We start from the raw sequence: 16244 nt of genomic DNA, 5'->3' as shown, positions 1-16244 counted from the left end.
ACAAATTTATGATTTTTTATTCTAACGATTAAATACTTGTTATGTGTACATAATACTTGTTATGTAAATAAATTTTAATTTAAAATCAACATATAATTTAACGATTATTAAACATCTCCCATGCCGTTTGCATCGACCAAATACTTAAAGGTCTCATATACGCTACGGCTCTAATATATTTTTTATCATATAGAGCTTCAGGGGTGTCGAAAGCCATCCCGAACTTTTTAGTCATGGAATTGTACATGCCTCCCGCTGTCTTGAATCCTTCCTCAACCATGCCCTAAAAAAATTCATTTGTAACGAAAAACAAGTATCATATATAACAAACTAATTATAAATTATTGTAACGACACATTGTTTTTTGGGATTACACACAGTTTTTTAATTAATGTACCTCTAATATCATAGTGGCAGCAAGAGCATACGTAACACCTGTCCATACTTCCACACTCTGCACCGAAGACTCATCTACTTTTCCATCTATTGTACCATTGACAGCACCCATATTCCCATCACAGAAGAGTTGAACATTGTTCTTATATATAGTTTTCAAAGCTGTTTTAACATTATCTTCTGGAAAAACCTAAAAAAATGAAAATTACTAGGTACAGTGATATTTTTACAAATCTATGTGTTACAACTCGTACAATGTCGTCTGATATTTTTGCCGGTGAGATCATTTCGTAACTTCCGTCGATGCACACTATAATAAGGGGACCGACACCTTAACGTGCCTTCCGAAACACGGTGACGGCTCAAAATGTTGAAATGTTATTGGTGCCGAGAATCGAAATCGTGCGTTAGGGCTTAGAATGCCAGTATATTGGTCGCTGAGCTATGTATAGTGATCTGTACGAACATTATATGTTTACAGTTAGTATATCCTTTTAAAAGTTTTAAACTATTATATTATATGTATTATACATACTACGACCTACCCTTACGAAGATTATACACGTGGACTTCTCCAAGAGATAACACCAACAATATAATCAGAAACCAAATAGATTTTATAACGATTAACAAAAGGTTTCGTAATGGAGTACAAAGTGCAAAAACCTATCCAAGCGCAGATCAAAAACCTTAAACGTCAACTGCCAACAGCAACTAAACGCAGAGATAAATAAATTAACTGAAGGAAGCGTTGAATGGGCAGATATGAAAAAAGTCATACTAAAAGCGGGAAAGGAGATCTTAGACGAAGAAGAGAAAACCACTAAAAAAGACTGGACGACACCGGAAATAGTTGAGCTAATAACTGAAAAAAGAAAATACAAAAATAAAGATGAAAATAAATATAAAACCATCAAGAATAAAATCAAATATGAAATCAGAAAGGATAAGGAGGAATGGATGAACAAAGAATGCCAGGAATTGGAAGAGCTAACTCAGCAACAAACATGACACCTCAAACTTACATAAAAAAATGAAAGAACTTACAGGCAACACCAGACAAAGAAGAACACTCATAACAAGAGATAATAATGGAGGAATACTTACTGAAGAGAGCAAAATAAAGGAAGTATGGGAACAATATATAATCCATCTGTTCCATGACGAGAGGGAAAATGAACAAGATATAGGTGAAGAAGAACAATACCTACAAATTTTACCCTCAGAAGTAAAGAATGCCCTACAGAATGCAAAACAAGGAAAAGCACCGGGTCCTGATCAAATTCCAGTTGAACTGTTAAAAGCCTCAGATGACGGTAATATAAAGAGACTCACCCGAACTCTCAACCACATATATGTAGAGGGCAACATCCCGGAAGAATGGCTTAAATCGATATTTTTACCTCTACCAAAAAACAACAATCTCAAATCATGTAATGACTATAGATTGATAAGCCTAATGTGCCACCCTTTAAAGATTCTCTTGAAAATTGTTCAAAACCGAATTTATAAGAAATGTGTCAATTTAGACAAAAAAGACATTGAGTTTATTAAGGCTATATACTGGGACCAGAAAGCAGTAGTAAAGGTGAACGATATAGAAACTAATAATATACCGATTGCGAGAGGGGTTAGGCAAGGATGCGTCTTGTCTCCGACGCTTTTCAATTTTCACAGGTCATATTCAGAAAAGCCTTATGGGAAAGAAAAGAGGGAATAAGAATTGGTGGAGAAATCATAAACACCATGAGATTTGCAGATGACACGGTAATTATGGCTGAGAGTATAGAAGAACTACAAACTTTACTAGATGCAATAAATAGTGAATGCATTCAAATAGGACTTGACATCAACACAGATAAGACCAAATTTATGATAGTATCAAGGAGTGCAATAAATAATGAACAACTAACTCTTGATGGGCAGCAAATAGAGAGAGTGACAAAATATAAATATCTGGGAGCTTACATCAACACAGAATTAGATCCGGACCAAGAGATCAAGCAGTAAGAACGGCAGAAAGTTTTAACATTGTGTAACTATAAATATTTCGAAAAAGTCAAGAATCTCCAAGACTAACGCAGTAACTAGGGAAGAAAGATCGAAAACCAAAAAGCTACTGGAAACAACAGAAATGAATATACTTCGTAAAATATCTGGAAATACACCCGTAAACAGATAAAAAAAACCAGGGCACAGGAGGCATATGCAAGGTCGCAGATATCAATGAGTGAGTATTAGAAAGATAAAAGAGTAGAATGAACACATTAAAATAATGGAAGAATGAAGACAGATGAGATTCACTTGTGGCAAATAACCAGTAGGGTATCTGAGTTTGTTCCGTATTCCGTACGCCCAGAGAAATGAGGTGTTCGCAAGATAAAATAGGCCATTTTTACTTACATCATATGTTTTCAATCCAGAACAACCTAAATACCAATGGCCACAAAGCTGATCTGCCATTACCGACTTCGATTGACTTTCGGAACAATCAAAATTGTAATATTTTCCATTCCATAATTTTTTTTCGAAAGCTGGTTTGGCTTTATTTAATATACTTTGAAATGATAGTGCGTCTTTTTCTTTTCCAAGTTGAGTAGCCATTACAGACATTCCTTTGAGAGCACACAGCCATAAACCGCCACAATAGGCACTAAAATATAAATTTTTATATCATTTAGGAGTGAAAATTGAATACATATTTGTCAATAGGAAGTAAGGCAATAATACACTAGTAAACAAATAATTTAGGTAACTTTGAAATTGTGATTTCAAACGATGGAATTGATATTACATGATTGTACTAGAAGACGCTTAATAATTTGTTCCTGAAAAAATGTAATCTGTCGTATTATGTTATTTCTCATGTACTGTTACAATATTTACTTTTTTTTATAACATTCATTTACCCTAACTTAAAAGTGGAGAATTTATATTGTGCTGCTTATTTTTCAGCTTATTCTTGATTTTCTTAAAATTTATGGATTATCTAGTGTTGCCAAAAATCCTTTAGATCTCATTATTATAATTAGAATTGTACTACAGTTACAAGAAGGTCGAAGGAAAACGTTTAACGTAAGTCTAATATTCAGAAGTACAGGATACAGGCGAAAAAGACCACCCAGAGAGGCTTTTCGGTATCTACCTACTATATTCAAACAAGGTTTAAAGAACAATACAAACTAAACTGCTGTTACCTGACACCTGACATCGTCCAAGAGTCATACGTTTGGTCCGGTACACCACCGTTTTCAATCAGACCATCTGCGTTTATTTCGTGCTTAATACATTTTTGAATAATATTATAACACGCAGAGTACATGTCTTCCAAATATTGTAAGTCCGGTTTGTCCGGAGAAGAACCGTATGCGTCTCTAAACGTTTGCAGAATAAATTTGGAATTCAGATCTCTCCAAGAACTAACATCATGGACTGGATAAGCGTTGATAAGGGTTAAGGGTTCTTCACCTAAAATAAAAAAGTTTTTTAAGAAAGGAAATAAAATAACACAAACTTTTTTTGGGTGAACGTGTTAGTTGTTGTATCATAAAATGGACTACTCAATACTAACGCGATGATAAACTTTGTGTAGGCCTTTGTATACAGTGTAGGTAAAAGTTTATGGTTGGTATGTATCTTACGTGAGATGGAGTGAGAAACACCTATTTAAAAAGAGAGAAGTATATTAGGTACGCCCATTATATCGTCGAAATAGCATTAGTGGAACTAAGAAAAGAGGAGAAGTTCAACGTTGCCAAACTTATTGGTTTTATTTGACCTGTTGTCTTTTTAGCATTTTAACAACGTTCTATTGTTAAACGAATTGATTTAAATGGCAGCTTACTGTTTTTTTATTTTAAATTTGTCACAATTTTCCTTTACAATAAGTTTAATTTAACATTTTGATTTCCACTTCGGAAATCGTTTTATGTAAATAAAATTTATTAATGTTTCGTACTTTAAGTACGATTTCCGAATTGGAAATCTAAACATCAAAATAAGCTTACTTTAAAGTCACACTGTGCCTTATTCGCAATAAAAATAATAAATTGCAATATCAAACCACAATAAAAAACCTTCTTACAAAATTATTTGGCAACGTAGTTCTCTGACTGTAGTAACGAGAAAAACAGTAGAGGTGAGTCGTTGACGTTTTTATCGTTAATGAAACTGAACTGCTTTTCGTAAACAAGTAACAGGTTGAAAAACTAATTAAAATATTTAAGCGAGTACATAAACAAACATGCTTCCTTGAATCAAAGAAAAATATACTGAAATACTTTCAACGGCTTTTCAAATTTGCTGTAGTTGATTTATAACTAAGTTTTTCTTTGCAAAATTTGCATACAGCCTTCTCACTGTTAATGTCTTTCTCAAAGTGATGCCACAAAATACTAACATCTTTACGCGCAGACATGTTAAACACACGATTAGTTAATAAAGTAAATATTTAGTACTCACAGCATAAATTCACATTTACGTTAGACAAAACACCAACTCCCAATAAAAATTTAGTTTGCTGAATAATATAAAACGTGAATCGGAGGTTCCCATGTGTTAATATTTCAAATTAAAAATAATCGATCATTGCAAAATTCAGAAAGTCGAGCATAAAAGCTGCATCTTCTACAAATGTGCATTTTTTGAAAATACAATTATTACGCTTGTACTAGGTAAATGATTTTAACTAAGAAAAAGACTTCTTAATTGAATATTTACAATAAATAAATCCTTTAACGAATTACCATAAAAAATTTCAGCTTCAGAACTAGTTGGCTTCACAGTGAGAAAACGTAGATTCGTTAACGACAAATAAACGGTTGAATAAAACAGTTCGGTGATTCAACGCTCATCTCTACAGAACAGAACTAGTTCTGTGATATGTCATGCGTAATCAAGGTAGTAAGTTGTTCTTTCATAAAGCATAATAAATAAACACATAGTCAGTAGGTCAGTATTAATAAAGCATTATGAGGGATTATGTGAATTGTATTAAATTTAAACTGGACGAAAAATTACGTCTTTTAATTAAAAACAAGATATTATTTGGTATTTTCCAAATAATATCTTTGAAACTAAATTTTCGTTTAGATTTTTTGGAGGTAATAACTGTGAAAATAAGAATTAGATCTATAAAAATGAAACAAAAAAAGATAAAATTAGTTTAAATAATATAAAAAATAATTCCAACACTACTGTTTAAATTAAAAATAACTCCAAACAATTAGAAATTCTAAAACAAATTCTTAGATAATTAAATGTTCAAACAGACCACCAAGTTGTAACAAACAGTAACCAAATCTATTATACAAAGCATTCCTCATGGCGTTGAGTTCATCTGCCGATATGTTTTGGCTAAGTTGAATTATCTTTTCCTTTAGTTCCTCCAAGTTGGTGGCTCGCTCGAACTCATGCCTGTACAATTTTGTTTTTAGCATCCCCCAAAAATAAAAGTCTAGAGGAGCTAACTCAGTTGACCGAGGGGGCCATTTTATTGTACCGTCTGTACTAATGACACGTTCAGCAAAAATTAACGATAAATAGTCTCTAACGACTTTTGCATTATGTGCAGGACAGCCGTCTTGTTGAGACCAAATTTCGTTGAAGTGCAGGAATAATTTGATTTTGCAATAATTGGAGATATTTGACTGCGTTTAAATTGCTTTCAATGAAAAATAGACTACTCAATACTAACGCGATGATAAACTTTGTATATGCCTTTGTATATATATTTACGAAGACCTGAAAATAATAAATAAAACACAAAGAAGTTCCAACTGCGTCAACTGCACATACCTACCATATAATTCTCAGGTTCCAAAAATGTTGATTACACATATACAGGGCCTTATTCCTAATTAATTCTATTTATCCAGAATATTAGAGGTATTGGTATTGATGGTTGCCTACTTACAATCCAAATATTTTTTTCTTTATGCCATTCCACCTCAATAATCATTACACAATTTTTAAACACAATATTCGAAGATACATCACACATTAGCCTCTCATTACAATATAATTCTTCTTTCATTCAGCAGGTTCTATATCCCATTCAGTATACAGACAAATTCAGGTACCAAATATTAATTTATAACATAAAGGGCCTTATCATTAGATATTTTATCCTCAACCTATTAGGTACATGTACTGATGCTTGCATACTTTAGATTTAAACACCTAATGTTTTTGATGTAATCTCATCGACTGTCTGGCGTTGTAATATAATAATAATATAGGTATTCTCATCATTACTCAACGAAGATGGATAAGACGGCCTTATCGTTCATAATTCCATTAAACATACGTGTCACTCAACTTGTTCCTTTTCGATGTATTATCATTTTTGTCTGTGATACATCGAACTTGATTAAAACCGTTTGCTTCATTTTGATATTTAGCTATTTTATATATTCCTATCATCCTGTGTGCTGTTGAAATATTCTTATGTATTCTTATACACTTCTAATACAGTTAGAACAACTGTAAATATTTTGATTCGCTACAATTATACATAATTTGTGTACATTGGACACAGGAATGAGATGGAAAACATTGTTAATGTTTGCGGAAAGAAGTACGAATTCATATAATCTAAGATAAACTTACCGGGACTTCCCGCATCATGAGGAACACTATTCGGATACTTCCTTTCCACTATATGTCCATCATATAGGACTTTAAGGGGATCATTAATTTCCAAGGAGATGAAATCTCTTAAATCGTACTGCAAGCATTTCTGGAGCATTGGCCAATTTTTATGTAAAGCGTGCGATGCGTAGAAGTGGACATCATACGAATTGTACATTATATATTCCTGGCCTTCTAAATACGCAAAATGGCCATATGCATTCCTAAAACCAAAATAATGTGTCTGGATTCAACAGATACCTAATGAAAATTTTATTCTGGTTACAAATAAAATACTGATACTATCGTGTTTATTTCCTAATGTTAAGTGAAAAGGCGCATCTGTCAAATGAAATATTTTTCACCCTAATATTCTATACTAAAATTTGTAACATGTTAGAATAAACATTTCTAATAACCTCTACAGAGTACAAATAGTATTTTTTAATCACGATGGCCTAATCAAAAATACTAAAATTATATAAGAAATGTAAGAAATGAATAGTCAACTGTGATATGCTAAATATATTAGGTCAACCAGAAAGTTTTTTTTATTATAACTAATAAATTAACAATCAGAATAAAACAATGTATTCTATAAGTTAATGTGATGAGTTTAGGTCCTGTCCCTTGGTTCTGGCGTGATGTGGTCCCCTCCAGTGAGAGAATTACGGGTCCATGTTACTGGTCTGTTGGCCAACGTCGCTTTAGTCTTCTGATAACTCGATGTTGAGGTATTGCGGAAATTAAGGGATTGGAGTGTGTGTTCACTTTTTGAATGTATTGTAATTTATTTTGCTGGTATACTTCTTTCACTCTTGAGATATTGAGATCCTCAGATTCTTTGGTTGGTTACGTACCAGGGTGCATCAACAATTGCTCTTAAGATTTTTGATTGGCATCTTTCCATAATAGCAATATTAGATTTACTACTACAGCTCTATGCCACATGTCCATATTGGTTTGATAACTGTTTCATAAATTAGAATTTTATTATTTATTGACAGCTTGGAGTTTTTTCCAATTAACCAATTGATTTCATTTTGTCTTTGTATTTGTTTTCTTTTTTTGGTGATGTGTTCTTTCCAACACAGGGTTTGGTCCAGGTGTAGCCCTAGGTATTTGGTTGTTTTAGTCCTGGGTATTTCCTCATTGTTGATATATATTGGTGGTGGTGTTTCTCGTCGTAAAGTGAAAGTTACGTAGGTTGACTTGTTTTCATTTATTTTTATTTTCCATTGTTTTAGCCAGTTTTCAAGCTCATACAAATAGTCTTGGAGTTGTCGTGTAGACCAGAAAGTAAAGAACGTTTTGACATAAAAAATTAAAAACAAAAGATATTAAGACAAAATCTTATTTACAAAGTCACAGGAATTTACGCTATTCTTAAATTTAGTTGCCTTGATTGTCAACGCATTTATTGTATCGTGGAATCAGTTTTTCGACGTCAGTGTTGTAGTCCTTTAACGCCAAACGCCTGAGCCACGATATCACTTTATCTTTGAGCTCTTCATCGTTTCCAAACTCCTTTCCACTCAAGTTTCGAGAACAGATGATAATCGGAAGGCGCTTGGTCGGGGCTGAAGGCAGGGTGCTCGAAAATTTCCCATTATAGACGTTGAAGTTCTTGTTGAGTTCTTGTCGATGCATTGTCATGTCTCAGAAACAACTTCGTCGACAACATGCCACGTCGTTAATTCTGTATTGCACGTTTTAGTCTTTAAAGGGTTTCGTAATAGGCTTCTGAATTTATTGTTTCACTCTCAGATATAAACTCTACGTGAATTAAACCCTTTCATTTAAAAACCGAATCACACTGCGTAATTAACATTTGGCGGGATTTTCAATAGGCGCCGCCATTTCTAAATTTTATAGACCAAAGACGCGTGTTCACATAGTAACGAGACTTGGTTCACACCGATCCGACAAATACAGGTGACTGACGCGCACGAATACGTAGCGGAGGGGGAGCGGCGCCGCGCGCGATTTGCAATCGCTCTTTACTTTCTGGATGACCCCTGTATAGTGCTGATAGCTATAGGTGAGTCCATAGTTCTTTACCCGTCCGTCATAATACCTGGCGAGATAAAACACATACTTTTTATCTACACTCAGATGCAAAAAAGACTGAAAAGAAAATTTTCTCCGTTACGTTTTTTTTTTTTCATCTGAGTATAGGAACATTGTCTTCCACGCATGAAACTAAAGACAAACCAGCTACCGCCTGTTATTAAGTAAATACACATATTATTTTATGGACGCTTAGACTCAGTACATCGAAAAGAGATAGGTACAAAAAAGACATTTTCAGGTTTAAGTACAAATTGTGACGTTCCTGGTTTGTTTACTTGTGGCTGTGCACAAATAATTTTATATTGGAGTTTGAAATTTTATGGTAAGTGTATTTTATTTTGCCATTAATTTATATACAAAGTTAACCTCTTCCACACACCGCAAAAGTAAAAGAAATGATAAAAAGAAAATATTTTATTAATTTTTTTAGATTATGACTGGAAAACTCTTACCTTTCAAGCACACGAACCCGTTTTAAATTTAATCGAGTACTTTGAATAAGAAAAAAGGAATGGGGAATAGCCACTTTCTCTCACTTGCTGTTGCGTGGAGTAAATTTCCGACTTATTTCGTAGGTATGTTTTACATGATGACGCACGGGTAAAGAACCACGAACTCAATTGTATAAACAGATAAATAGAAAAAAGATCTCAAAGTGAAGCTCGAAAAATTATAAAGTGAAACCAAAAACATAGGTCTGGGAATAAATTTCAGAATAGCCAATTTTCAAAATTTTAGAAATTGACAGATACCTTTTATTCCGAAAAAACAATGTTTTTAAAATTAAATATATGTACTTACCTTGGATCATTATCATTGCTTGCCAATCGTTTCTTTTCCTCTTCGTTTAGACATAACCACAAACTTCCACCATCACTTACGAAATATGTTTCATTGAATAGAGCTCCTTTATACCAATCAGGAAGTTTACTAAAAGCAAAAAAATAAATTATCCACTTTATGGGGTGTAATTCTGTGTAATTAGTATGGTCGTTTTAATCAGCTTGATTGATGATTGTAAAAGACTCTTATTATACGTAAAACAGAAAAAATAATGGAATTATAAACGAATCAAAACCAAAAAACCACTTTATGTCAACCATTTAAAACATGTCAATAAAATTATATAAGAACTTATACCATAGAGATCCAAATTGTGTTCAAATGTAATATTAACATTGTGAAAGCAGGTGGTTATATTCTGGCAGAGAAAATGCACAACTTAATAACAGATCTCGGGATTGAAGAAGAAATTCCAGAAAAATAGAACACTACAACAATAATCTTCACAAAAAAAAACGACGCTGTGGATTGTTCGAACTATAGAATGATTTCACTGCTAGATGTTGGATGAATGAATTATATTCCTAATACTACATTGGGAGACGATCAATCTAGTTTCAGGTGTAAATAAATACACGACCGACCAGACCAGATCTTATCTGTATGATAAATTTTCATCTAAAAGAAAGGTTAATTGAGATATATGAATTAAACAATCTGAGAATAATAAACAGCTTTTTCATGCATGAGGACATACATAAATAAACATATCTAGAGACAGCCATAAATAGTAAAAAATACATTATAGAGTACATAATTGTCCGGAAACATGGTAGCCTCAAAATAAAGGATACTCCAATGTGGCATATTCGTTACACATGAAAAGAGAAGTCGAATGCGGCACTGGCTACATACTCGCTATTGCAAAATAAGTACCTCCCGTACACGTTGAAAACTAAAGCCGAAAATAAGAAAGAAGAGGCAAGGAAGATGAAACTAAGTTTAATATAAATTTAGTACAACAAAAATCTATAATAGGTCAATGTGAAAGGAGTCTGGACCAAAAATTACAGGAATTTGGATTAAGTGACATTACAGAAATATATGAGGACGTAAAGGATACCTAGCACAAAGTAAAAATAAACGAAAACATAGAAAGAAGTACAGAAGAGAAGTACAAATAGAAAAACAAAGAAGAAAACGAAGTAAAACCTGCACACAGATTAAAAAATATATAGGAAAAAATATAAAATCGGAATCCTGTAAAATATTGAAAAAATACCAACGAAAAGTTATGTATTCGACCGTTACTCAATGGAAGTTCATTTTATTTTCTTTTTTTCACTGTAATTTCTTCTAATGTCTTCACTCTTCTTTCGATCTCTCAACGTCTTCTTCTTCTTCCTTCTTGTATGTAGGCTTTAATAAAGCCTGTTTCTTCTTCAATATTAGCCTCCTAAATTGTTTGAATTATCGCACCGTATGTTTCTTCGTCTGTCAATACTTCTTCGTCCATTTGGTGACTTATCTCGTGCTATTCGTACTATCCTATCCTCTGCCATTCTACTAATGTGTTCATTCCACTCCTGTTTCCGTTTTGTCACTCATTCATTTATGTCTTCTATACTGCATGCTCCTCTTATGTTTTAGCTTTTCTCCCTATTCAACAGACTTTTCCCTGATATTCGTTGGAGTATTTTCATCTCAGTTGTTTCTAGCAGTAGTCTCATTTTAAACCCTATTCATTTTACAAATTCCCAATTGTCAATAGAAGCACGTGAAAGCCAAACAGGGTCGTACTGATGTGTATCATATGATTTTTAAAAATATTTACTTTTGAAACTGTTAGTGTAAGAATTTCTTGAAATTTAATCATTATATCACAATTCAATTAAACTCTAAAAAATAACACGACAAGTAAATAACTTAACAATAACTATAACATAAATATAACACAACATGATACAATTTGATTTTAAAATGCTGGCAAGTTTGGATCTGTAACATGAGAATCTGTCTGGCTTAAGGTAATAAATTATGTTTAATAGCCTCTTGACGAATGAGACGGCGAATATCAACACGTATTCATTTTTATAGATGAGAATTTGGTAAACGAATGTACTTTAGATGTGTCAGGTCTTGTCTCCGCCGTGTATGTTAATATATGTCTAATTGCTACTTTATAGATTCTTGTTTTTTTGTGTCTTGTCTTAGGTGTTTATTCTTCCAGATTGTGTCATTAAGAGTAGTGGATATTTAGATGTTGTCATACATTTGGTTTTTTCTACTGATATTATCATATTGTATTTCTTGGCTGTTGTATTGGAGATATGTATTAATCTTTGGAGCTCGTCTTCTGTCTCGGCGATTAATGCGGCGTCGTCTGCATAACATTTTGATTTCTTTCTTCCTCATTCTGTAACTATAACCTTTACGTACTGCTTGCATTATTGCATCCATTATTATATTAAAGTGGGCTTAACGAGTCACCGAGTCTGACTCCGCTTTGTACCGGTATACACTGTGTTAGTTTTCCATTTATCTTTGCCTGTATTCGATTATATAAGTAGATGTTTCCGATGGTTTGTATACTATTGATTGGTATGTTTCTTTTATATAGTAGATGTAAGACGTCTTCGACTTGGATGCGATCGAAAGCCTTTGTCAGGTCTATAAAACATAGATATGCTGGTTTATTGTACTCTATGGCTTTTTCTGTGATTTGTCTTAGTACAAATACGGCGTCTACGCAGGATCTTCTGGATCTGAATCCTTGTTGTTCATCTGATAAAGTTGTTAGTTTATTGATTTTGCCAACAAAATCAATAACCAACAAAATCAATAAATCTCTTACCATATTTCCTGTAATTCTTCCACTACTCTCATCTCTGCGTTTCCAGTAGTCTTTTGGCTATGTCGGGTCTTGTTTCTGATGCATATGTCATTATTGGTCTTACACTGACATTATAAATTCTTAACTTCATCTTAGTGTTAATATGTCGGTTATATTGTATTATTATGTCATTCTGTCAGTATTATATTTGTATAAGAATCAGAATTATATCTATATTTTTTAATTTATTAATTTCCATAGATTCTAATACTTAAGGCAATACATAATTGTAAGCTTAAGGCTTTTATTTGAATATGGAGAATTTGAAATTGGCCATTAAAATAATGATTATGATCTACAAGGTAAAGTGCGTAAGTAGAATCTGTTTTTCTATTATTGAAACCCCTTTGTGTTCTGCTGTACGTTTCCCCTGTACCACTTTGACTAAGGTAAGTTTTTACATACATTTGACAGACACCACTGTTTAAGGGCTTTTTCTTTTGACTCTTGTTATTCTTAATATATTTGCGTAAGTTGTTACATGCTCTGAAAGCTGGTCTTTTATTTTTTATGTGTTTGGCTATTTTTGTTGACATCTTGCCTGTATACGTAATCGAGCAGAAGGTACTGGGTTTTTTTCTCTGATGGTAGAAAGACTAATTTCAGGGCTTTCTTAAGCATGTTTTTGGTTTAAAATTGTTTATTGTTTACTGCTATTTCCTCAATTACATTCAATTCTATCTCGAAGTTATTTATTGACAAGGGAATTTCTGTTAATCTATGTAACATGCTATGGTAGGCTGCCAATTTATGTTGTGCAGGATGGGACGATGAATTGTGTATAGTGGTGTCAGTATGGGTAGGTTTATGAAATAAGGAGAACTAATGTTTGTTTTCAAGTCTGATAATTTTTAAATCTAGAAAATTTATGAATCGATTCCGTTCTGTTTCTATTGTAAATTCAATATGAGTATGGAGTTAATCAAAAAATCATTTAGATGATGAGTAAAATCCAAGATGTAATACAACATTCACGACTGAATAAAACCGTTTATTAGAACTAAAATTGAAGTGTTTTGGAAAAAATGGCGGCAGCTGTAAAGATGCATGCCCGTTTATATATTTCTCACGATATTTTGCAATATTTTATTATTTTGTACATTTATTCACCAACAATTGATAGACTTGAATAATTTGTTATTGTGGTGCTGCAATTTAATAATTTAGTTTGTGAAAAGTTTTCAATAAATTTTTATGTGTCCGAACATTTAGTTGTTGGGACTAGTAATCAAATAAGCTCTATAAGGCAAATATATGATCAAATCAAAGAAATAAGGTAGAAACAAAAATAGTGGTGTGAAAGTTAGATAGCTATCACTTGTACCAATAGTTTTATTATAATTCATTTATTAACTACTTAATACTTGAACGCATTTTTAATTGCAAAAATAAACTAATAAATTACCTGTCCTCTAAAACATCTCTCTGCCAATTATATATACTGTCTTCCCAAATAGTATAATTATTAAGCGCATGATCAACAATTTTGAGAATTGCATTTTCTTTTCCAAACTGTTTAGTATAAAACTTGTCGTAGGTTTTTTTATGGTTAGGAAAGCTAATTGTAGGCATGTCCCAAACTAGACTCATATCAACTTCTTTGGTTTGATTAGCAGGTACTCGCATTTTTGCTGCGATTCCACACCCCATCTCGTTGTAAACGTTGCCTGAAGCTAAAAGAAAATAATAAATAAAACTAAAGTTTGCAAAAAAAACGCAGAGTAATAAATCACCGTTAGACATCCGAAATGTATCTAGGTATATGAAATTTAAAGTAAAACTTTCAAGATATAATCTACAGCTGCTCTGTTTTTCCAGTATGCAGATTGTTATATTCCGTAACAGACGTGTTGAAAGTGTCTTTTTTGGTTATGTAATAAAGTACTTAGGTCATCCAGAAAGTAACTAGCGTTTTGGCATAACAAATTAAAAAAAAAATATCAACACAAAATTTTATTTACAAAGTCACACTACCTTAGGCTATGTAGTTGCCTTTATATATAATCAAAGAATTTTATTTGATAAAGTTCGCAATGGTAGGAGGGAAGAATTATTAATGTATCACGCGAAAATGTTTTATCTAGAATATACTTTTTAAATGTATCATTTAGCATTATTGGAGTCCGGCGCCGATATCGAATAAGCATAGATGATTTTTGATCGATCATGACAATATGTGAAATTTACATAGTAATAACAGTCGTAAAATTCTTACACTACACCATCATACAGTGTTATAAGGTTAGTTCATTGTGAATCGAAAAAATAAGATCTGTGAGTATACATTTTATTATTAATAAAGTAATCCGTGATCACAGTATCTTATAAACACAGTACATAAATTATACCAGTCATTTATCGATACCAGTTTTTCTCATCAACGGTAATTACCAATACCTGAGGCGGAACAGGTCCGTATTTAGGATAATCAAATGGTAATTAAAAATGGAATTTGATGTTACTGAGAATAACTATGAATTATCCCAATCTACTTCACAACCACCTTTATCTTACTCAGCTGCAACCAGTAAACAAGAACCTATCTATCCATCCAAAATACAAGCAATAGTTTTTAATGCTCTCAATGTCAAATTAGAAGAATACTGGTTAGCTATAGGCACTCTAGTTAGTCCAAAACATATTCTTTTTGAAGTGATACTTCTATACGCGCGCTCCACGTTGGAAATTTGTATGGGAGTGAATCTGTGAAACCATTACATATGTAAGATAATGAGTAAGAGAGAGACAGAAGATAATTATATTTTCTCTCTCTTCCTCTCTCGAATATAAAAATGTTCCTTTTGTATATATAATTTAATATTATATATATTATATAAAGATATATATACCTATAATATTATACATTAAATAAAATATTTATTAATATTATTATTTATGTGATATGTTTTGTATTTTTTATTAAATGTTCATAATTATATTAGTCTTTTGTATTTCAAAATAATAATCTCAATAAATCACTGTATGATCCAGAACTGTCAATTTTGAAATATCTTTGTGTCATGTCCTCGGTAGTATAGTAGTCGGTATCCCCGCCTGTCACGCGGGAGACCGGGGTTCGATTCCCAGTCGGGGAGGACTTTTTTATTATTATTATTACATTATTGTCATTTTTAAATACTTATGGATATTGAATTTTAATTTGTATTGTATTATTATATGGAATTATGTTGCACTGTATTGTAGTGTATTTTTTTATGTATATTATTGTCATTTTTAAATACTTATGAATATTGCAGTTTAATTTGTATTGTATTATTATATTAATATATTATATTAATAACAAAATAAACAATGAATTTTACTGCAGAGTATGTGTAAAAAAATTTTTGCATTCAACTCCTTTCATACATATATGAAAATAAAAATATACATTTTCAAAATATTGATTTAATCCTTCATTGTTAGTAAGTTGTTATTAATTCTGTTTCTCTTTCTGCTATGTCTTACC

At 32.2% G+C, this 16244-nt stretch overlaps 1 protein-coding gene across 3 annotated transcripts in view; it reads right to left on the bottom strand.

Annotated features, from left to right (window-relative positions):
• Positions 1–16244, bottom strand: part of LOC140434454 (non-lysosomal glucosylceramidase) — a 39186-nt gene continuing 22942 nt past the window's right edge. For all 3 annotated transcript variants that reach the window (XM_072522719.1, XM_072522718.1, XM_072522720.1), the window contains exons 8-14: positions 14181–14448; positions 9901–10029; positions 7006–7250; positions 3594–3864; positions 2800–3049; positions 398–586; positions 1–283 (exon numbers count right to left, since the gene is read on the bottom strand). In XM_072522719.1, coding sequence (XP_072378820.1) covers positions 98–283; positions 398–586; positions 2800–3049; positions 3594–3864; positions 7006–7250; positions 9901–10029; positions 14181–14448 — 1538 coding nt within the window. In that variant the 3' untranslated portion in view covers positions 1–97. The remainder of the gene's footprint in view (positions 284–397; positions 587–2799; positions 3050–3593; positions 3865–7005; positions 7251–9900; positions 10030–14180; positions 14449–16244) is intronic.

The sequence above is a fragment of the Diabrotica undecimpunctata genome, chromosome 2, assembly GCF_040954645.1.
Source record: "Diabrotica undecimpunctata isolate CICGRU chromosome 2, icDiaUnde3, whole genome shotgun sequence".
In the NCBI taxonomy this organism is placed as follows: domain Eukaryota; kingdom Metazoa; phylum Arthropoda; class Insecta; order Coleoptera; family Chrysomelidae; genus Diabrotica; species Diabrotica undecimpunctata.
The sequence above is the reverse complement of the archived record's forward strand: the minus strand, read 5'-3'. Positions and strand labels throughout refer to the sequence as shown.